This window comes from Rana temporaria, chromosome 5 (genome assembly GCF_905171775.1).
Source record: "Rana temporaria chromosome 5, aRanTem1.1, whole genome shotgun sequence".
Classification (NCBI taxonomy): domain Eukaryota; kingdom Metazoa; phylum Chordata; class Amphibia; order Anura; family Ranidae; genus Rana; species Rana temporaria.
Genome location: NC_053493.1, coordinates 393,227,577 through 393,252,314, shown reverse-complemented (window position 1 = coordinate 393,252,314; position 24,738 = coordinate 393,227,577). Strand labels below are relative to the sequence as shown.

The following is a 24,738-nucleotide window of genomic DNA, read 5'->3' as shown; positions in this document are numbered from 1 at the left end:
TAATGTTGCTTGTTGTTTCGTTCGGTGCTTTGAACAAACAGCAATGGCTGCCAAAGAATACACTTAGCTGGCGGTCATTGCACTTCAGCTTACAGCATCCTCAGTAGAGGATCAGCGGGAAAGTCTGTTGTGTAAAAAAGGAATATATTTTTGGGTATTATAATGTATATCTGTATATTATTTTTATGCGACTTTAAAGTGTTTTTGTTTTTTTAACATCTGTATCCCATCGGGGGAAAATTTTTCTTTCTGTCCAATAGACACAACAGGAAGTAAAAGGAAATCCTTCTTGAAGTAAGGGAATTTCTCTATAAGTAATTGTGACCATGAGCTTGGGGCTAGTGTCAATGGGCCGGATTCAGAAAGAGATACGACGGCGTATCTCCTGATACGCCGTTGTATCTCCGAGTTCAGACGGTCGTATCTATGCGCCTGATTCATAGAATCAGGTTACGCATAGATATGCCTAAGATCCGACAGGTGTAAGTGTCTTACAACGTCGTATCTTGGGCTGCAATTCCAGGCCGGCCGTTAGGTGGCGCTTCCGTATTATTACGCAACGAATATGCAAATGAGGAGTTACGACGATTCAGAAACGAACGACCGCCCTGCGCTTTTTTTTTACGTCGTTTGCGTTCGGCTTTTTCCGGCGTATAGTTACCCCTGGGTCTATGAGGCGCAGCCAATGTTAAGTATGGCAGTCGTTCCCGCGCCAAGTTTTGAAATTTTTACGTTGTTTGCGTAAGTCATTCGCAAATACGGCTGGACGTAATTTATGTTCACGACGAAAGCAATGACGTCCTTGCAACGACATTTAGAGCAATGCACACTGGGAGATTTTACGGAAGGCGCATGCGCCGTTCAAGTAAAACGTAAAAAACGCGGGGTCAAGGGAAATTTAAATAAAACATGCCCCCTACATCCCCATTTGAATTACTCGGCCTTACGCCGTTACACATACGCTACGCTGCTCTAACTAAGGGCGCAAGTTCTTTGCGCCCAAAGTTAGAGCGGCGTAACGTATCGGAGATACGTTACGCGGGCCGGACAGATACGCCAATGTATCTGAATCCGGCCCATTGACCTCAATTTAACCACTTAAGCCCCGGAAGGGTTTACCCCCTTAATGACCAGGTCATTTTTTGCGATACGGCACTAACGTTACTTTCACTGACAATTGTGTGCGACGTTGTACCCAAACAAAATGTATGTACTTTTTTCCCCACAAATAGAGCTTTCTTTTGGTGGTATTTGATCACCTCTGTGGTTTTTATTTTTTGCGCTATAAACAAAAAAAGCGTACATTTTGAAAAAAAAAGCAATATTTTGTACTTTTTGCTATAATAAATATCCCCCCAAAAAATATTAAAAAAACGAATTTATTCCTCAGTTTAGGCCGATACGTATTTTTCTACATATTTTTGGTAAAAAAAAAATCGCAATAAGTGTATATTGATTGGTGTGCGCAAAAGTTATAGCATCTACAAAATAGGGGATAGATTTATGTCATTTTTATTATTATATTTTTTTTACTGGTAATGGCGGCGATCTGCGATTTTTACCAGGACTGCGACATTGTGGCGGACAGATCGGACACTTTTGACACTTTTTTGGAACCAGTAACATTTATACAACAATCAGTGCTATAAAAAATGCTATAAACAAAAATAGAGCGACAATTTTGAAAAAAAAAAACAATATTTTTTACTTTTTGCTATAATAAATATCCCCAAAAAATATATAAAAAAAAAACAACTTTTTTCCCTCAGTTTAGGCCGATACGTATTCTTCTACTTATTTTTGGTAAAAAAAATCAAGATGACCGTTTATTGATTGGTTTGTGCAAAATGTATAGAATTTACAAAATAGGGGATAGTTTTATGGCATTTTTATTAACAATTTTTTTTTTACTAGTAATGGCGGCGATTGGCGTTTTTTTTTTTTCGTGACTGCGACATTATGGCGGACACATCGGACATTTTTGACACATTTTTGGGACCATTGTCATTTTCACAGCGAAAAGTGCTATAAAAATTACAATGGCAGTGAAGGGGTTAACCACTAGGGGGCGCTAAGGGGTTTAGTGTGCCCTAAGGGAGTGTTTCTTACTGTAGGCGGGCGTGGCTGTAGGTGTGACGTCACTGATCGTCGTTTCCTATAACAGGGAACAGACGATCAGTGTCACTGCCACAGAGAAGAACGGGGAAGGTTTGTTTACACTTACCTCTCCCTGTTCTACAGCTCCTGTGACCCGATCGCGGGACACCGGCGGCGATCAAGTCCACGGGCACGGTCTCGGAGCTTCGGACCGGGTCGTGAGCACGCCGGCGCACGCGTGACCCACGGCTGGACACTTAAAGGGCAACGTACCTGTATGTGCCTGTGCCCAGACGTGCCATTCTGGTCAATAGGGTTTAGGTCTGGAGACATGGTTGGCCAGTCCATCTCCTTTACCCTCAGCTTCTTTAGCAAGGCAGTGGTCGTCTTGGAGGTGTGTTTGGGGTCGTTATCATGTTGGAATACTGCCCTGCGGCCCAGTCTCTGAAGGGAGGGGATCATGCTCTGCTTCAGTATGTCACAGTACATGTTGACATCCATGGTTCCCTCAATGATCTGTAGCCCCCCAGTGCCGGCAGCACTCATGCAGCCCCAGACCATGACACTCCCACCACCATGCTTGACTGCAGTGTTGTCAGTAACGGTGTTAAAATAAACGCCGTTACCTAACAATGCCCCTTTTGAGGGTAACGAGTAATCTACCTGATTACTCTTCCCCTCGCGGTAACGCCGTTCCCATTACTTAGGCGGCGTTACCGCAATTACATCTACCTGTGTCAGTCAGCCATCGGCCATCCATTATTAAAAAAGCGCGCCTTCTCCTCTGACTTTTCCGTGATAGGCGGAACACTAATTTTCCCAGCAGGGCCTCTGTTTAGTGTTCAGCCTATCAGGGATGCCTTCTCATCCTCAGCCTCGGCCTCGGACGAGAGGACATCCGTGATAGGCGGAACACCTAACAGAGGCTCTGCTGGGAAAATTACTGTTTTGCCTATCACGGAACAGCCTGAGGAGGAGGCGCGGCTTTTGAATAATGGATGGCCGCCGTCTCCCTGCCCTTGCTGAAGAAAAGCATCCCCACAACATGATGGTGCCACCACCATGTTTCACGGTGGGGATGGTGTGTTCAGGGTCATGTGCAGTGTTAGTTTTCCGCCACACATAGCGTTTTGCTTTTAGGCCAAAAAGTTCAATTTTGATCTCATCTGACCAGAGCACCTTCTTCCACATGTTTTCTGTGTCCTTCATATGGCTTTCTTTCAACAATGGCTTTCTGCTTGCCACTCTTCCATAAAGGCTAGATCTGTAAAGTGCACGACTAATAGTTGTCCTGTGGACAGATTCTCCCTCCTGAGCTGTGGATCTCTGCAGCTCCTCCAGAGTTACCATGGGCCTCTTGGCTGTTTCTCTGATGAATGCTCTCCTTGCCCGGCCGGTCAGTTTAGGTGGACGGTCATGTCTTGGTAGGTTTGCAGTTGTTCCATACTCCATATTTCCATTTTCAGATGATGGATTGAACAGAGGACTATGAGATGTTCAAAGATTGGGATATTTTTTTTCTATAACCTAACCCTGCTTTAAACTTCTCCACAACTTTATCCCTGACCTGTCTGGTGTGTTCCTTGGCATTCATGATGCTGTTTGTTCACTAATGTTCTCTAACAAACTTCAGAGGGCTTCACAGAACAGCTGTATTGCACCCCCCAAAAAAATTTGAGCACCAGCCGCCACTGTTCCAGCTGCAAAACTTACAATGAGGGCAACAGAACAAGGCTTGGTGTGCCTTGTGTTTGGCATGGGTACCCTACACTGTGCACATCAATAGAAACACACAGTCCTGTAGACTACGATGGCAAGGGACTCCCCTGCTCCAGACTGTTTGGAGACTGCACTGTCCATTATTAACACTTTCCTGTGAAGATGGGAAGTGCTGGGGTAAGACTTTTAACACATAGGCCCAGATTCTCGTAGATGGGCGCAAAAATGCGGCGGCATAACGTATCTCATTTACGTTACGCCGCCACAATTTTTACTGGCAAGTGCTTGATTCACAAAGCACTTGCCTGTAAAGTTGCGGCGGCGTAGCGTAAATCCTCCGGTGCAAGCCCGCCTAATTCAAATGATCCGGGTAGGGGGCGTGGATCATTTAAATTAGGCGCTTTCCCGCGCCGATCGTACTGCGCATGTGCCGTCCCTAAAATTTCCCGACGTGCATTGCGCTAAATGACGTCGCAAGGACGTCATTGGTTTCGACGTTAACGTAAATGGCGTCCAGCGCCATTCACGGACGACTTACGCAAACGACGTCAATTTTTACATTTCGACGCGGGAATGATGGCCATACTTAACATTGGTTGCCCCTCATATAGCAGGGGCAACTTTACGCGTCGCAAAAGATACGGAAACTTCGTAACTTCACTGCGTCGACCGCGCGTACGCTCGGGAATTTCGCGTAAATAGCTAATTTGCATAGACGACGGGGAAAACGACGGAGGCGACACCTAGCGGCGGAAAAAAAAAATTGCATTTAAGATCTGGCAGCGTAAGAGCCTTACGCCTGTCAGATCTAATGGATATCAATGCGTAACTGATTCTATGGATCAGGCACATAGATACGATGGCCCAGATTAGGACTTACGACGGCGCAAATGGCGTTGTGCCGTCGTAAGCCCTTTGAGAATCTGGGCCATAGTTCATTAGGGAATGTTTATTTTATTGTGCTCAATGTGCTGTAATGTGAAAAAAAAACAAAAAACAAGGGTTTAATACTACTGTATATACTCGAGTATAAGCTGACCCGAATATAAGTCGAGGCACCTAATTTTACCACAAAAAACTGAGAAAACATATTGACTCGAGTATAAGCCTAGGGTGTCCATCTGCATGCCTCACTTTGCCTCACTGTGTCCATGTCCATGCCTCACTGTGTCCATGCCTCCCTGTGTCCATGCCTCCCTGTGTCCATGCCTCCCTGTGTCCATGTGCATGCCTCCCTGTGCCCATGCCTCACTGTGCCCATGCCTCACTGTGTCCATGCCTCCCTGTGTCCATGCCTCCCTGTGTCCATGTGCATGCCTCACTGTGCCCATGCCTCACCGTGCCCATGCCTAGACTGATGTTTAACATGAGAGTCTATGAAAGAGGTGCCCGGTTTGAAAAATCAGTGCTCCCCAGCTGTAGGTCCCCCAGACAACAAACTTTGCACACTTGTTGAGGAGAAATGGGGCTACGTGTGTGCCAAGTTTGGGCCAAGTTTAAGGCTGGCCAGTACTGGGTCCCCAAAATCCGGGAGATCAGGCACAAAAAGGTGACTCGAGTATAAGCCTAGGGTGTCCATTTGCATGCCTCACTGTGTCCATGCCTCGCTGTGCCCATGCCTCACTGTGCCCATGCCTCTCTGTGTCCATGACTAGACTGATGTTTAACATGGGAGTCTATGGAAGGGGTGCCCGGTTTGAAAAAATCGGTGCTCCCCGGCTGTAAGTCCCCCAGACAACAAACGTTGCACACTTGTAAAGGAGAAATGGGGCTACATGTGTGCCAAGTTTACCGCTGGCCAGTACCGGGTCCCCAAATCTGGGAGATCAGGCACAAAAAGGTGACTCGAGTATAAGCCGAGGGGGGCATTTTCAGCAAAAAAATGTGCTGAAAAACTCGGCTTATACTCGAGTATATACCGTACTTTAAAAAATTGCGAATTTTATCAAAACGTTACTTGGGCACAGTTAAAGCGGGAGTTCACCCATTTATAAAAAAAAATGTTTTCTCCCCTTAGCTTCCTGCTCGTTCGGTCTAGGGGAATCGGCTATTTGTATTAAAATATGATCCGTACTTACCCGTTTTCGAGCTGCATCTTCTTCCGTCGCTTCCGGGTATGGGTCTTCGGGAGCGGGCGTTCCTTCTTGATTGACAGCCTTCCGAGAGGCTTCCGACGGTCGCATCCATCGCGTCACTCGTAGCCGAAAGAAGCCGAACGTCGGTGCGGCTCTATACTGCGCCTGCGCACCGACGTTCGGCTTCTTTCGGAAAATCGTGACGCGATGGATGCGACCGTCGGAAGCCTCTCGGAAGACTGTCAATCAAGAAGGAACGCCCATTCCCGCAGCCCATACCCGGAAGCGACGGAGAGGATGCGTCTCGTAAACGGGTAAGTACAGCTCATATTTTAAAATAAATAGCCGATTCCCCTAGTAATAACGAGCATGAATCTAAGGGGGAAAAGTGCCCTCTAAGGGTGAACCCCCGCTTTAACATTTTAACGTCTGTTTAATGTCTGAGAAGGTTTAGTTAAATTGTTAAAAATACAGATGTAAAAATGAAAGTGAATCAGCGCACAGGAAGCATCGGACGCATATTTGTTGAATTTTTCTTGCACTTTAAAGCGACCCGGCGGCCCAAGTGCTGAACATAATAACATGTTAATAAACAGCCTTGCTCTTGTTCTGCAATTAATTACTGTAATGTTGGGTGAACCTGGAAAAGCCCAGAACATCTGATGGAGACAACAGCAGCCCTGGGAGGCAGAGGAGGGCGCCGGGCTCTGAAGAGGCGCACACTCCCGCAGGATAGATCTACCCTCATACATAATGGATGTGTCTTCTGGCATGATTCTGACGAGGGTAAAAATAAACCTATATAATTATTTCACAGCCAGGCCGCCGCAGCATTCTTTACAGGATTTCACCACCGCGCCGCAGATAGACACCATGGGCCCAGATTCAAGAAGCAATTGCGCCCGTGTAACCATAAGTTACACGGCGCAATTGCTTACTTGCTCTGGTGTAACGAGTGCTCCTGATTCAGGAACCTTGTTACACCGACTGCACCTTAAAATCTGCGCGGCATAAGGCACTTATGCCTCGCAGATTTTAGGCTGCATTCTTGTGCTTGCCGCTAGGGGGCGCTCCCATTGTGATCAGCGTGTAGTATGCAAATTGCATACTACCACTGATTCACAAGCTTGCACGGGCCCCGCGCAAGCCAGGTACGGAGTTTCCGTATGGCAACTTTAGCGCAAGGTTGCCCCTTCTAATAGTAGGGGCAGCCAATGCTAAAGTATAACCGGCCTTCCCGCACCATGAAATTGTCACTTTGAAGCAAATGACGTCCTTGCGACGTCATTTGCCGCAATGCACGTCGGGAAAGTTTCCCGATGGAGCATGCGCTGTACGCTCGGCGTAGAGCGCGCCTAATTTAAATGATTCCCGCCCCCGGCGGGATCATTTAACTTGCGCGCGCTTACGCCGGGCAAATTTGCCGGTGCGCCCTCGCAGTTCACGGAGCTACTGCTCCGTGAATCGAGGGCAGCGCAAAATATTTGCGGGGGCGCAGGGCAAAATCGTTGCCCTGCTCCCCCGCAAATATAGCGCAAGCTATGCTGAATCTGGGCCCATGTTATTTATTGTCTACCATACATCTGTAAAATTATGTAAACATACACTATACTACCAAAAGTATTGGGACACCTGCCTTTACACGCACATGCATTTTAATGGCATCCCAGCCTTAGTCCGTAGGGTTCAATATTGAGTTGGCCCACCCTTTGCAGCTATAACACCTTCAACGCTTCTGGGAAGGCTGTCCACAAGGTTTAGGAGTGTGTCTATGGGAATGTTTGACCATTCTTCCAGGAGCATATTTGTGAGGTCAGGCACTGATGTTGGACGAGAAGGCTTGGCTCACAAGTCTCCTCACAAATTCATCCCAAAGGTGTTCTATGGGGGTTGACGTCAGGATTCTGTGCAGGCCAGTCAAGTTCCTCCACCCCAAACTTGCTCATCCATGTCTTTATGGACCTTGCTTTGTGCACTGGTGGGCAGTCATGTTGGAACAGGAAGGGGTCGTCCCCAAACTGTTCCTACAAAGTTGGGAGCATGAAATCATCCAAAATATCTTGGTATGCTGACGCCTTAATGCCGCGTACACACGGTCGTTTTTCGGCATGAAAAAAAAACGACATTTTTAAAAACGTAATTTAAAATCACATAGTTTTTCGGCTTCTGAAAAACGACAAAAAATAAATTCAAACATGCTGCATTTTTTAATGTCGTTATTTAAAATGTAGTTTTTCGGGTTGTAAAAAATGATCGTGTGTGGGCTAAAACTATGTTTTAAACCCGCGCATGCCCAGAAGCAAGTTATGAGACGGGAGCGCTCGTTCTGGTAAAACTACCGTTCATAATGGAGTAAGCACATTCAGCACGCTGTAACAGACAGAAAAGCGCGAAACGTCTTTTACTAACACGGAATCAGCTAAAGCATCCCAAAGTGGAATAGAACTTCCCCTTCAGAGTGCCGTCGTACGTGTTGTACGCCACCGCGCTTTGTTCATCACTTTTTAAAAACAATGGTGTGTGGGCAACATCGTTTTTAATGATGAAGTTGGAAAAACGTTGTTTTTTGGACATGCTGAAAAATGTCGTTTTTTTTCATGCCGAAAAACGACTGTGTGTACGCGGCATAAGAGTTCCCTTCACTGGAACTAAGGGCCCAACCCCCAAAAAACAAGCCCACACCATAATCCCCCCTCCACCAAATGATTTGGACCAGTGCGCAGTACCCTATACTAGGACATCTTTAATTACAGCAGAGACTGTGAGCCAGGCCTTCTCATCCAACATCAGGACTTGACCTCACAAATGTGCTTCTGGAAGAATGGTCAAACATTCCCATAGACACACTCCTAAACCTTCCCAGAAGAGTTGAAGCTGTTATAGCTGCAAAGGGCGGGGCCAACTCAATATTGAACCCTATGGACTAAGACTGGGATTCCATTAAAGTGTGTGTGTAAAGGCAGGCGTCCCAATACTTTTGGTAATATTGTGTATATAGGCTCTAATAGCATTAAAAGTGTAACTATAGCCCAATTCCTTGTGTTGTGTTGTCACATTAAAAGATATAAAAAAAATTACAAAAATGAGAGGGGTGTATACGCTTTTGTGAGATACTGTGTGTGTGTATATATATATATATTAGATTACCGCACTTTGCAAACAATACAACATTTTTCTAGCACATTTACTATCTAGACAGCAAAAAATAAAAATAAATGACGTTTAACAATTTACATTAAAAACAGTTGCACAAACTTTATTTGAAAATAGATACAGAAAATACAGAACAAAAAAATTCATCAGGTTTCGTTATTTAAGTAATCTCATTTAGTTTATTTTGTTTAATTTGCTTTCAGAATTTGTTTCATTTTATTTATTCGTTTTCAAATTCGATTCAAATTCTAATTTATTCTATTCGAAATTCAAATTTCGGAAGATGGTTAGATTTTTTTCTATTTTATTCTATTGTTCTTTCTATTCTATTATTTTATTTTCTATTATTTTCTAAACGATTTTATTGTTTTCTATTCTATTCTAAACTATTCTATTGAAATTCAAAATTTGGGATACGGTTATATTCTTTTTTTTATTATACATTTTTATTCTATCATTTTCTTCTATTTTGTTCTATTTTATTGTAATCTATTCTATTATTTTCTATTCTGATCCTTTCATTTCTATTCTATTTTATTCTATTCTTTTATTTTCAATCTGCTTCGAATTCAAATTCCAGCCATATTTAATTTAGTTATTTTGGATCTGTTAAAATTTGTTACTTTTTATAATTTGGGAACTCAGATACATCCGTATTTCCGAATAACGAAAAATGTGTCTGAATTTTAATTCCAAAACGAAACGAACCGCACATGTCTAGTGGAAGTCCCCTGTGCAATGTGGTCACTTGGGGGCAGATCCACAGAGATCTGCACCCGCGCAGCGTATCAGAGATACGCTACGCCGCCGTACCTTACCTGGCTTTAAATCGAATCCAGAAAGATTTTTTGCGCCATAAGTTATGGCGGCGTAGTCTATCTCTGGCGGCGTAAGGGCGCGGAATTCAAATCGGCGATTAGGGGGCGTGTTTCATTTAAATGAAGCGCGTCCCCGCGCCGAATGAACTGCGCATGCGCCGTCCCTAAATTTCCCGCCGTGCATTGCGCTAAATGACGTCGCAAGGACGTCATTTTTTTGAACATAGACGTGAATTACGTTCATCCTGATTCACGGACGACTTACGCAAAAAAAAATTCAAATTAAACGCGGGAACGACGGCCATACTTAACATGGCAAGTCTAACTATACACGACGAAATACCAGCTTTAACTATACGCCGGAAAAAGCCGACTAGAGACGCCGTAAAAAAATGCGACGGCCGCTCGTACGTTCATGGATCGTCGGAAATAGCTAATTTGCATACCCGACGCGGAAAACGACGTGAACGCCATCCAGCGGACGCCGAAGAATTGCATCTTAGATCCGAAGGCGTACGAAGACGTACGCCTGTCGGATCTAACCCAGAAGCAGTCGTATCTTGTTTTGAGGAATTATAACAAAGATACGACGCAGGAAATTTGAAAGTACGCCGGCGCATCAGTAGATATACCGGTGTACTTGCACTGTGGATCTGCCCCTAACTCTCAGGGCCGGCCCTACCATGGGACCCGATGGTACCATTGTACCAGGCAGCACTTTCAGGGGGGCAGCAAATTGCCGCCTGCACGCCATCCCATTCCGCCAGCGCCGCTCTCCACTCCACTGTGGGGTTAATTGCATGAATAGAGCCATAACAGGTCCTTATTATACTCCTATATACATGTATAGAGCCAAGATAGGTCCACTTCAGTTATCATGATATATAATAATGGATGTGGGGGCATTTTGGTGGGCGTAATTTTTTTTTGGGGGGGGTGGGGAGCAGTTCATTCTTGGTACCAGGCAGCACAATGTCTTGGGCCGGCACTGCTAACTCTATTCTATGAGAGCTGCACTACTGACCATGTGATGTGCCCATTGTTGTCTTTGATAACAATAGTTTATATTTGCAGGAGGATGATAAGACTGCTGAGGAGAAGCCATCTTGGATCCAAGCTCAGTATGCCAAATACATGCCTGTTCTGAAGAGATCAAAGGATGACACCTCGAAATCAGGTATTGGGTTCACTTGAGAGTCGACTTGAAAATGCTCATATACAGTACAGGAGATCTTGTATATCCAGGGAAAAAATATTTTGAGTTATTATTACAAGAGGTTTACCTGAAAGTAGCTTTAACATGTTTTTTTATACAGTGGAACCTTGGATTTCGAGCATAATCCATTCCAGGAGAATTCTCGTAATCCAAAGCACTTGCGTATCAAAGCGAGTTTCCCCATAGAAGTCAATAGAAACTAAAATAATTTGTTCCGCATTGACTTTAACCACTTCCGGACCGCCGCATGTACATATACGTCGGCAGAATGGCACGGACAGGCACATTGGCGTACATGTACGTCCCTGCCTAGACGCGGGTCGGGGATCCGATCAGGACCCCCCCCGTACATGCGGCGGTTCCCGTGGCTTCAGGAGCGATCCGGGATGAGGGCGCGGCTATTCGTTTCTAGCCGCCCCCTCGCGATCGCTCCCCGGAGCTGAGGAACGGGGAGAGCCGTATGTAAACACGGCTTCCCCGCGCTTCACTGTGGCGGCTGCATCGATCGTGTGATCCCTTTTATAGGGAGACTCGATCGATGACGTCAGTCCTACAGCCACACCCCCCTACAGTTGTAAACACACACTAGGTGAACCCTAACTCCTACAGCGCCCCCTGTGGTTAACTTCCAAACTGCAACTGTCATTTTCACAATAAACAATGCAATTTAAATGCATTTTTTGCTGTGAAAATGACAATGGTCCCAAAAATGTGTCAAAATTGTCCGAAGAGTCCGCCATATTGTCGCAGTCACGAAAAAAATCGCTGATCGCCGCCATTAGGAGTAAAAAAAATAAAAAAAATAAAACTATCCCCTATTTTGTAAACGCTATAAATTTTGCGCAAACCAATCGATAAACGCTTATTGCGATTTTTTTTACCAAAAATAGGTAGAAGAATACGTATCGGCCTAAACTGAGGAAAAAAAGAAAATTATATATGTTTTTGGGGGATATTTATTATAGCAAAAAGTAAAAAATATTGAAGTTTTTTCAAAATTGTCGCTCTATTTTTGGCGCAAAAAATAAAAACCGCAGAGGTGATCAAATACCACCAAAAGAAAGCTCTATTTGTGGGGAAAAAAGGACGCCAATTTTGTTTGGGAGCCACGTCGCACGACCGCGCAATCGTCTGTTAAAGCGACGCAGTGCCGAAAAACCCTTGGGTCATTTAGCAGCATATTGGTCCGGTCCTTAAGTGGTTAATGGCATGCAATACTGCATGTGGCCAGAGTTGGGGGGGGCGCCGGAGAGCCTTGGAAATGATCGGGGACAGCTTGGTTGACCTCGGAAAGGCTCGGTAACACCGGGGAACGGAGTATTTCCGAATGGCTCCGATCGGCTCTGCTCCGGCGCCCCCCTCCCATTTCAGGCCAAATGCGGTACTGCACACCCCATAAGCTTGAATTCTGCTCGTCTTGCGAGAAAACACTCGCAAACCGAGTCAGGATTTTTTTTTTAAGTTGCTTGTCTTTCAAAATGCTCGTTAACCGCGTTACTCGTAAACCGAGATTCCACTGTATTTCTATGAATGAACAGCACTATCAATAAAACCAGGATCATGTCCTCTGCTGTTTTCATGTCTTTTGATGAATTCAGGTCGCAGTTCCTCAGAAACCTATTCTGGGCTCCAAGCGAAGAACGAGGACCAAAATGAAAATTCCGTTCATCTGCCTGAACAAGTCGCTATAAAAGGGTCCAATGACACCGTCTTGAATTATTTTATAAAGTTATCCAAAAATGAAGATGAACAGGTAACTGTCAAAATGTAACAAACGCCCTTAAAGTGATTGTAAAGCTTTGCGTCCGCGTTCCCCGCAATGCAGACGCATCATTTCTTTATCATCAATGGGCCAGATTCAGATAGGTTAGCGGATCTTTAGATCCGCGTAACCTATCTGATTTACAATCCGCCGGCGCAAGTTTTTGAGGCAAGTGCCTAAGTCAGAAAGCACTTACCTCAAAACTCAAAATTCAAATTCCGCGGCTAGGGGGCGTCTACAATTTAAATCAGGCGCGTCCCCGCGCTGATCGAACAGCGCATGCGCCGTCCGCGAATTTTCCCAGCGTGCATTGCTCCAAATGACGTCGCTAGGACGTCATTGGTTTCAGCGTGAGGGTAACTTGCGTCCAGCTCTTTTCTGAATCGACTTACGCAAACGACTCGCCGCGGGAACGACGGCCATACTTAACATAGGATACCCCTCACATAGCAGGGGTAACTACCGTATTTATCGGCGTATACAGCGCACTATTTTGCCCTGAAAATCAGGGCAAAATCGTGGGTGCGCGATATACGCCAATACCCGCTTTCCCGCGCCGAGTTTGAATACTGCGCTGACATATACCGAGCGCAGTACACTCGTGTATAGTCGGGCAGTCTCGGCTACACTCGCGCTCACGTCCTGTACGTCCAGGACGTCAGCGCGAGCATTGCCGACTATACGTGAGTGTACTGCGCTCGGTATATGCCGGCGCAGTATTCAAACTCGGCGCGGGAAAGCGGGAAACGAGCGAGAAGGACGCCGGACCCGACGAAGAGGACACCCGAAGCCGCAGACGGACGCTGGACCCGACGAGGCCGCCGATGGACGCCGCGCAAGACACCAAACTGTAAGTACAAAAATCTTTTTTTCACAGGAATTTCTGGGCAACTTTAGGGGTGCGCGCTATACGCGGGAGCGCGCTATACCCCAATAAATACGGTATACGCCAGAAAAAGCCGAACGCAAGCGACGTAAAAAAAAAGCGACGGGCGGTATTCGTTTCTGAATCGGCGGAAATCCTCATTTGCATACTCGTCGCGTGTAAAAAAACTAAACGCCACATAGCGGCCGGCCTGGAATTGCAGTCTAAGATCCGACGGTGTAAGTAACTTACACCTGTCGGATCTTAGGGAGATCTATGCGGAACTGATTCTATGAATCAGCCGCATAGATACGACCGGCAGAACTCAGAGATACGACGGCGTATCTCTATCTGAATCTGGGCCTATGTTTTTATATGTTGAATTCACATATATAAAAAAAAAATTCTGGCACGTGATCCTGTTGGTTTCCACCCTCTCCTTCTGGGGAGGAGCTATGTATGTGTGTTCTGATTTAAGTACTTGAACATTGTCAGCTTAGCTCTGAGGAAGGGGGTGTGCACCCGAAACGCGTCAGTCACCATAGCGCGATGCAATTGGAAGTACACGCACCCTGCACTGTATTGCATCTTGTGGTTTATTGCCTTTTATCAGTTTAATTTTTGTGAGTATCCATCTTTACCAGTTTTTATTGTCGTAATAGATTTTTGGTAATACACTAGGTGCTGGCGCCTTCCTGTTTGTTTTTGTAGTTTCACTTTGGATTCCCCTGTCTGAGGAGGGCTGTATCCATCAAGCATTTGGATTTGTTGTCCCATGGTCCTATCCAATTGTGGATGACCTCTTAGCGCTGGAAGTGACTGCCTATCAGTTCAGCCTTACCTGTGCCCATCAATGCAGTCTGATAAGTGCCCATCAGCTCAGCCTTACCAGTGCCCATTATTGCAGCCTTATCAGTGCCCATCAATGCAGCCTGATGAGTGCAGCCTTTACCTGTGCCAATCAATGCAGCCTATCAGCTCAGCCTTACCTGTGCCCATCAGAGCAGCCTCACCAGTCACCAGTACCCACCAGCACAGCCTTGCCAGTGCCCATCGGCACAGCCTCAGCCACTCACCAGTGCCCATAAGCACCCGCATGGGGAGAGGAGAGCCACCGCCCACCGGTTTACACAGAGTATGGATCTTCCGCTGCAGTGTCCACAAAGTCCCGCCTCCTGGACCGGCGGCTCCTATGATGGACATCTTACGTCCCGGTATTGGATCAACGTGATGTCCATCATAGGAGGTGGGACATCTATGTCACTGATCCGCGCCGGGTAGTCAGCCCCATCAGCGCCCCTCTCCCGACGCCGCTGGTGGTGCTGGCTCTGGGCGGCGTACCCCCTGCCCTTGGTGCACATACCCCCGGGGGGGGTACGTGCTCCAGTAACAGAATGAAAGGAATGAAAATTGTGGAACCCACTCTAGTTACATAATCCCATCATTGGTGTCAGGAAGTCTTCATAGGTGTTACTCCCGCGGGACCCGCTTACCCGATCGCCGCCGGTGTCCCGCGATCGGTCACCAGAGCTGAAGAACAGGGAGAGGTGAGTGTAAACACACCTTCACTGTGGCAGTGTCAGTGATCGTTTCTTCCCTGATATAGGGAAAGACAATCAATGACGTCACACGTCCAGCCCCGCCCCCCTACAGTTAGAAACACATATGAGGTCACACTTAACCCCTACAGCGCCCCCTAGTGGTTAACTCCAAAACGGCAATTGTCATTTTCACAGTAAACAGTGCATTTTTATAGCACTTTTTGCTGTGAAAATGACAATGGTCCCAAAAATGTGTCAAAATTGTCCGATGTGTCCCCCATAATGTCTCAGTCACGAAAAAAATTGCTGATCGCCGCCATTAGTAGTAAAAAAAAAATTATTCATAAAAATGCAATAAAACTATCTCCTATTTTGTAAATGCTATAAATTTTGCGCAAACAAATCGATAAACGCTTATTGCGATTTTTTTTTACCAAAAATATGTAGAGGAATACGTATCGGCCTAAACTGAGGGAAAAAAAGTTTTTTTATATATTTTTGGGGGATATTTATTATAGCAAAAAGTAAAAAATATTGATTTTTTTTTAAAAAAATTTCGCTCTATTTTTGTTTATAGCGCAAAAAATAAAAACTGCAGAGGTGATCAAATACCACCAAAAGAAAGCTCTATTTGTGGGAAAAAAAGGACGCCAATTTTGTTTGGGAGCCACGTCGCACGACCGTGCAATTGTCAGTTAAAGCGACGCAGTGCCGAATCGCAAAAAGGGGCAAGGTCCTTAACCTGCATAATGGTCCGAGTCTTAAGTGGTTAATAAGTCAACCCCATTATGTCACTGTATGTCACTGTGTGTGTAAGTTATTTGTATAAGCTACACCATGTCTTTACCATTGCCAGACAGTTCTAGTTGCATGTGACTAACCGCTACTAGTTATATAAAAAAATAACCTACTGTATTTATCAACCGCAGAAAAATACACAAAGACACAATAAATGTAAAATATACACACATAAGGTAAGAAACTCAAAGGATATCAGTAAGCATAATTTTCTTTCAGAGTAAGAATTACAACGTTTCTTCAAATAGAAATAAAACTTTTTTTTTTCAATTTAGATGTTCATGAACAAAGTAATACATTTGTGATACATTGCAGATTAATTTGGAAACCATCGATCAGCTCCTTTCCAAAGGCTGTGATGTGAATGAAGTTGACAAGTATGGACAGACAGCTATGCATGAGGTGAGACTGAAGATACAATTATCTTCGTATACTTTTTTTTTTTTTTTTTACAAAATTCTTTTATACATTTTTTCCAAACAATACAATAAATACAACATACAATCAACATACAAACTTACAACATATATGGTCTCAATAAGTACCCCTTACACATATAAAAAGAGAAGAGAGGAAACATCTTCTACCAATACTACTTCTGGGTTACTTCCTCCCATTTTGCCCCCAGGTCTAATTTTCCCTCTAAAATTCTCTGGGGGGGGGGGGGCAGGGCTCAAACACCCATAGCGGAAGGGGGGGAGGGGGCGGGGATGGGGGGAGAGGGAAAAAAAAATGGGGGGAAGGTGGATAAGGCCAATTTATTCTTTATTATAATGGATATACTTTTCCCTTTTTGTGAATATTATTAATATTTTTAAAGTGCAAACACACACCAAAAAAAAAAAAGGGGGGTAAGAAGAGGAGCAAAATCCCCGATATTGTGAAAAGTGAAAAAAAAAGAAAAAAAATATTATAGGGGGAATAGTTCCCCTTATTGTGTATATAAAGAAAAAAAAGGGGGGAAATCATATTCCCCTCCATTATGAAAGGTGAAAATACAAAAAAAGTTATTGTAAGGGGAAAACATTCCCTTTATTGAGTATATGCTAAAATATAGAAAGAGAGGAGAGAAAAAAAAAACCCTCTACTGCATTGGAGCACCTTTGGCATTGATAACAGTTGTGGAGACTCCACAAGTGTTCCGCAGGGAGCCCAGAGCTTAAAGTGGACCTTGATGTAACTTTCTAAATCCACAGGAATACATTTTTGACATGCCACAATATACAGCAATAGTAGAATTTTGGGGAAAAGCTCCACCAATTGTCTGTCTGATGACAGGTCCACTTGAAGCTGTGACCCCACAGAGATCAGCACAATTCACACTTCTCATGTCCAGTGTTGCCAACAGTTCGTATTTTTACGGACAGTTCGTAAAAACTGGCACTTTTTTCCCCCGTTTGTAAATGTCCGTAGTTGCGGGAATGTGCCAGTAAAAATAGCCCAGATCGGTTCGGCTTGGAACTGCGCATGGAGATTGGAGGCAGGGGGTGATTGGAGGAAGGGGGTGATGGTGGCTGCGGTGGCACCACAGAGGGGGATGGAGGCAGGGGGAGATTGGAGTCAGGAGGTGTTAGTGGCAGGGGGTGTTGGTGGCACCGCAGAGGGGGACGGTGGCACCACAGAGGGTGGGAGATGGAGACAGGGGTTGTTGGTGGCACTGCAGAGGGGGATGGAGGCAGGGGACGATGGAGGCAGGGGGTGATTGGAGGCAGGGGGTGATTGGAGGCAGGGGGCATAGGGGAGATTGGAGGCAGAGGGAGATTGTGGTATCGCAGAGGGGGTGAAGGCAGGGGGTGTTGGTGGCAGAGGGGGATGGAGGCAGGGGGTGATGTGACTAAATAATTTGCCCTTATTATATCGAAAATAACAAAAACATGTTTTTTTACCTTAATATCTACCTTAAATCACATTGCTATTTGCCTAGCGTACTTGTTTGTAGCCTAAATACTGAAATTTGCACCTAAAAATTAAACTTAGTAACTTTTGTGAAATGCCAGTAAAAACGTGGCTGTGCCAGTAAATTTCAATCTGGTAGGTTGGCAACACTGCTCATGTCTAATAGATATATTCTGCATTCCAGTTGATCTAAAAAGGGGTGTGCCAAATCTTGTGTCTACTAGGGTGGCAAGCCAAGTGTCAGTATTTGGATTATTTAATATTCTTCCAGCTGCCAACAATACACTGCTGATCTTGATTAGCCAAATATAGGTGCTTTTGGTAGTTTACCCTAGAGACAGTGGCCGACCAACAGAGGGGCGGTCTGCCCTGGGTGCCACTTATTGGCAGTGTGTTAGGCTGGCGCCGCTTACGGGTGTTTTTAGCGGTTTTGCTTCCCTTTTCGAGCATAGGGAGCTTTGACCTCTTGTAGTGGTCTCCACAAAGAGGTGGTGGCGGCCCACGGAAGGGAAATTACACGTACAGTGGCAGGAAGTGAGACAGGAACCACGCTTTTCTTCATGCTTTGCACCCCAGCAAACACTCCAGAAACGTTTGCATCCTGATTCCACTGTCATACCACACCTTCTTGTCCTGCAAACAAGCACTCCTGTGGTAAGTTTTTGCAAGTAGATGTGGTTAGAAATAATGAGAGAGCGATTTAGTTGCTTGGTGGTGCAAGCAACTCACCTACCATCACTCCAGTCTCTGTCCAACTGTGGTTACTAAAATGGAGTCACGGTGACTGCTGTCAACAGGCACAAGGGCCCAGATTCACGTAGAGCGGCGTATGTTTAAGCAGGCGTAGCACAGCTCATATGCGCTACACCGACGTAACATAGAGAGGCAAGTACAGTATTCACAAACCAATTGCTCCCTAAGTTACGTCAGCGTAGCGTAAATGGGCCGGCGTAAGCCCGCCTAATTCAAATTAGGAAGGTAGTGGGCGTGTTGTATTAAAATTAGCCGTGACCCCATGTAAATGAAGCACCGAACGAACGGCGCATGCACGCGCATGCTCAGAATCACGTTGCATATACTCCCTAAGATACGACGGCTCAATGCGTTCGACATGAACGTAACCTACGCCCAACCCCATTCACGTACGACTTACGTAAACGACGTAAAATCCGACGGCAATTCCGACCTCCATACCCTAAACGACTTAGACCAGCTTTTTGGTGGTTTATCTTTACGCCGGACGTACACCTTACGTAAACGGCGTAGCTTACTGCGACGGGCGCAAATACGTTCGTGAATCGGCGTATCTCGCTCATTTACATATTCGATTCGTAAATCAATGGAAGTAAATGGGAGTAAATATGCACCCAAGATACGACAGCGTAGGAGACTTACGTCGGTCGTATGCTGCCAAAATTCAGGCGTATCTTGGTACAAGAATACGGCGCATAGATACGACGGCGCATCCATGGACTTACGCGGCGTATGATTAGATACGCCGGCGTAAGTCTTTCTGAATCCAGCTAAAGGTGTCCTCATTCTGACTTCAACTATATGGCCTTCTCCTACCTGTGGCTCCATCTTAGAAGCCAAAGCTGGACCAAGTCTACAGCGACCATAGGGGTGTAACTATAACCATTCAAAACCCAACTCCAGCTACAGCTTTTCATTTTGTTTTAGATGTAGTTTTGAGTGTGAAGGGGTTAGAGCCACTGTTGGCTTTTTATTGCCACCTAGTTTCATTAGCCATTTTTAAAGCCTGTGTTTTCTACTTGCTTGTGTTAGAGATGTACGGTATATAGAACTCTTGTGTAGTCACCGTCCACTTTATATGGAACAAATATGCACAATCACTTCCAACTGCCCTTGTAGCCAGCACAGGTCAGGTTGCATGGTTCTTATTTAACCCTCAGGGCCTAGACACCTTGGGGCAGATCCTCAAAGAAATTACGCCGGAGTATCTCTTGATACGCCGCGTAATTTCAAATTTTGTACGTCGTATCTTTGTTTTGAATCCTAAAAACAAGATACGACGGCATCTGGGTTAGATCCGACAGGCGTACGTCTTCGTACGCCGTCGGATCTAAGATGCAATTTTTCGGCGGCCGCTAGGTGGCGTTCCCGTCGTAATCCACGTCGAGTATGCAAATGAGCTATTTCCGACGACCCACGAACGTACGCGCGGCCGTCGCATTTTTTTACGTCGTTTCCGTACGGCTTTTTCCGGCGTATAGTTAAAGCTGCTATATGGTGGCATACTCAATGTTAAGTATGGCCGTCGTTCCCGCGTCTAATTTGGAAAATTTTACATCGTTTGCGTAAGTCGTCCGTGAATGGGGCTGGACGCCATTTACGTTCACGTCAAAAACAATGACGTCCTTGCGACGTCATTTGGAGCAATGCACCCTGGGAGTTTTTACGGACGACGCATGTGCAGTTCGTTCGGCGCGGGGACGCTCTTCATTTAAATGAAACACGCCCCCTACCCGCCGATTTTGAATTCCGCGCCCTTACGCCACGAGAGATACACTACGCCGCCGTAACTTACAGGGCAAATTCGTTGAGGATTCAAACCAACTCAAAGTAAGTTACAGCGGCGTAGCGTATCTTACATACGCTGCGCCCGGCGCAGATGTATGTGGATCTGCCCCCTTATGTGACTCCTAGTCTTCTGCCACGTATTACATACTGTACACTGTTCTTCCATTGGAAAGCACAGTTTTTGATTAAAATGTTTTGTGTGTTTCACACTTAGGTAGCCAAAAGTTGGCACATTGAAGTCGCCCAGTTCTTGATTGAGCGCCAGGCTAAGGTAAACAAAGCAGACCAGCATGGCATCACCCCTCTACACATAGCAGCTGCTGTGGATTACCCAGATATGGTCACCTTTTTACTAAAGAGAGGAGGTAACATAACAGCATTGTCACTTTAGAAAGTAATATAAGATTTTAGTAAGCGGATAAAAAAAATAACATTAACTCCAAATCTATTAATGGATAATTCTGTAAGTTTTAGATTCTACTTGTTTATCTGATATTGGTAGTAACATAACTAATTTATAAAAGTAAAATTACAGGTTATGTTTAAAGTACTGTGGGCCAGATTCACGTAGAATTCCGGCGGCGTAACGTATTGCATTTACGTTACACCGCCGCAAGTTTTATGGGCAAGTGCTTGATTCACAAAGCACTTGCCTGTAAACTTGCGGCGGCGTAGCGTAAATCCGTCCGGCGCAAGCCCGCCTAATTCAAATGGGGCGTGTATCATTTAAATTAGGCACGTTCCCGCGCCGTCCCTAAATTTTCCCGACGTGGATTGCGCTAAATGACGTCGCAAGGACGTCATTGGTTTCGACTTTAACGTAAATGGCGTCCAGCGCCATTCACGGACGACTTACGCAAACGACGTAAATTTTCAAATTTCGACGCGGGAACGACGGCCATACTTAACATTGGCTAAGCCACCTAGGGGGCATGTTTATCTTTACGCCGCATATCTCGTACGCAAACGGCGTAAATTTACTGCGCCGGGCAAGCGTACGTTCGTGAATTGGCGTAACGACTCATTTGCATATTCTACGCCGACCGCAATGGAATCGCCACCTAGCGGCCGGCCTAGAATTGCATCCTAAGATCCGACGGTGTAAGTCATTTACACCTGTCGGATCTTAGGGATATCTATGCGTAACCTGATTCTATGAATCAGGCGCATAGATGCGACTGGCCGGATTCGGAGATACGACGGCGTATCGGGAGATACGCCGTTGTGTCTTCTTTATGAATCTGGTCCTCAATATTTAAAGCAGAACTCCAGCCTGCTTTTTCCTAAATTAAAGTGTACGTTTACCCTAGAACACAGGTGTCAAACACAAGGCCCACGGGCCGAATCTGGCTCGCCAGGCCATTCCATGTGGCCCTCGCACCCATTTTTTTTTTTTTGCCAGAACCCTGCAGACTGTGGATAGCACACTCCTCAACCCTGCACTCTGTACGCATTGCACCCTGAAATTTTCACTCTGCACATAGAACACCCCTGAATCCTGCACTTGGTACATAGCACACCCCTGAATCCTGCACTTGGTACATAGCACACCCCTGAACTCTGCACATATCGCACTCCTGGTATTTATTGCTCCTTTAAGATCCTCCCACTGGTAGTGCAATTTGTGGTCGAGTTCCTGCACCAATTCTATGAAAAGAAAATCCCTGGATAAATGTTTGTACTCTTACAAATACAACCGGCCATTTAAGGACAACCATAATACTGATGCGGCCCACGACGAAATTTAGTTTGACAACCCTGCCCTAGAAGTAATGACATTATATAAACAATTTGTTTGTTTACGCAAACCAAATTTATTTCCCCGTGTGTCCCACACTTGGAAGTGCGCAAATTACAGGAACAAGTTTTTTTTAAAATTTAACACCAACTTGTATTTCTTAAAAAAAAAAATCTTAAGAAACAAAATGATATTCATACAAACCTTCTACCATATTAAAGCCTGATCTGTTCTAAAAAATGTGATCTATAGAACATCAGTGTAGGCCATAAATACTCAAATGCATAACCAAGACACTGCAGAAAATAACGATTTGGAAATCAGGGAGTTAAAGACCTAGGGAAGCTTTCGGGATCCAAAAGATCCCTTTCTCAGGCTTTGCAAATTTCTTTAATACAGTAACTTGAGTTAGCCAATACAAAGGGGGTTATTTACGAAAGGCAAATCCACTTTGCACTACAAGTGCAAACTACGGGCCAGATTATCAAAGGCGTTACGACGGCGCAACACCATTAGCGCCGTCGTAACTCCTCATCTGGCCCCGGGTATCTATGCGACTGATTCTTAGAATCAGTTGCGCATAGATACCCATTAGATCTGACATGCGTAAGGCTGTTACGCTGTCAGATCTTAAAAGTAATTTTTTTTCCCGCCGCTAGGTGTCGCATCGTCGTTTTCCCCGTCGTCTATGCAAATGAGGTAAGTACGCGAGATTCCCGAACCTACGCGCGTCCGACGCTGAGAATTTACGTTGTTTCCGTAGCGTACGCGACGCGTAAGGTTGCCCCTGCTATTAGCAGGGGCAACCAATGTTAACTATGGCCGTCGTTCCCGCGTCAAAGTTTAAAAAAAATACGTTGTTTGCGTAAGACGTCCGTGAATGGCGCTGGACGCCATTTACGTAAACGTCTAAGCAAATGACGTCGGGGCGACGTCATTTAGCGCAATGCACTTCGGGTAATTTACCCGACGGAGCATGCGCAGTACGCTCGGCGCGGGAGCGCGCCTAATTTAAATGGTGCCCGCCCCATTTGAATTGGGCGGGCTTGCGCCGAGCGAATTAACGATACACCGCCGCAAGTTTACAGGTAAGTGTTCTGAGAATCAGGATGTAAACCTGTAAACCTGCGGCGGTGTAGCGTACAGCACATACATTACGCTGCCCAGGAGCAACGTTAATGTATGAGAATCTGGCCCTACAAGTACAAAGTGCACTTGAAATTGCACTGAAGGTGCACTTGGAAGTGCAGTCGCTGTAGATCTGAGGGGGACATGCAAGGAAAATAAAAAACAGCATTTTAGCTTGCACATGATTGGATGATAAAATCAGCAGAGCTTCCCCTCATTTCAGATCTACCCCTCGGATCTACAGCAACTGCACTTCCAAGTGCACTTGTAGTTTGCACTTGTAGTGCAAAGTGGATTTGCCTTACGTAAATAACCCCCAAAGTCTCACTTAAACTACAAACTTTAAGCAGTATTTAATGACTACTGGTATAAATTGCATTAGGATAATACCTTTGAACCAAAAAGTCACCAGCCAAGAAAGATTAGAACGTTGGCCTGGTATGGTATTTATTTGTACTAGAAATCGCAAGAATAGTGCAAATGAGTGCTATAAAGTGATAAATAATGCAGGAAAAACATGTTCATAATGTCCAACCAGAGCATCAAAGTTCATAAAGTAATGTGCATGTGCATAAAGGTATGAGATCCAGTCCATCCAAGAAGTTCCACCACAGTGCACAAATCATTTGCCCCAGCCTCTCACCTCATTCAAAGACCCATTACAGGTCAAGCCAAGCCTCCAGAACACTCAATATGTATCCACGGACATCCAAGACCAGAGCACGTTGACCCAAAGGACAGTATTCAAATTCATCAGAATGCAGTTTACATGTAATGAGAAGATAGGGGCTCCATAGTGAAGTAGTCAAAAACGATTTATTAAGGGACAAAATAGTAACTCAGTTAAAATTCCAGCAGTACGGCTATGAACACAGGGATAATTTCGGTCTCTGCCGCGACCGGAAGTGACGACACCTGGCTCCTCCCTGACGCGTTGTGTCACTAAACACGTGACTTCATCAAAGGGCTAAGGAGCCTTCTCATTACATGTAAACTGCATTCTGATGAATTTGAATACTGTCCTTTGGGTCAACGTGCTCTAGTCTTGGATGTCTGTGGATACATATTGTGGGGCAGATCCACAAAAGAATTACGCCGGCGTATCTATTGATACGCCGCGTAATTTCAAATTTCCCGCGTCGTATCTTTGTTTTGTATCTACAAAACAAGATATGACTGCATCTGGGATCGATCCGACAGGCGTACGTCTTAGTACGCCGTCGGATCTTAGGTGCATTTTTTCGGTGGCCGCTAGGTTGGTCATTTCTGTCGAATTCCGCATCGAGTATGCAAATTAGCTTGTTACGGCGATCCACGAACGTACGTCCGTCCGGCGCATTTTTTTACGTCATTTGAGTTCAGCTTTTTCCGGCGTATAGTTACCCCTGCTA

The 24,738-nt window shown here is 45.3% G+C and overlaps 1 protein-coding gene across 1 annotated transcript in view; it reads left to right on the top strand.

Annotated features, from left to right (window-relative positions):
• Positions 1 to 24,738, top strand: part of LOC120941515 (transient receptor potential cation channel subfamily V member 6-like) — a 199,907-nt gene that overhangs the window by 22,583 nt on the left and 152,586 nt on the right. The window contains exons 2-5 of the mRNA XM_040354950.1: positions 10,937 to 11,039; positions 12,677 to 12,831; positions 16,360 to 16,446; positions 20,696 to 20,846. Coding sequence (XP_040210884.1) covers positions 10,937 to 11,039; positions 12,677 to 12,831; positions 16,360 to 16,446; positions 20,696 to 20,846 — 496 coding nt within the window. The remainder of the gene's footprint in view (positions 1 to 10,936; positions 11,040 to 12,676; positions 12,832 to 16,359; positions 16,447 to 20,695; positions 20,847 to 24,738) is intronic.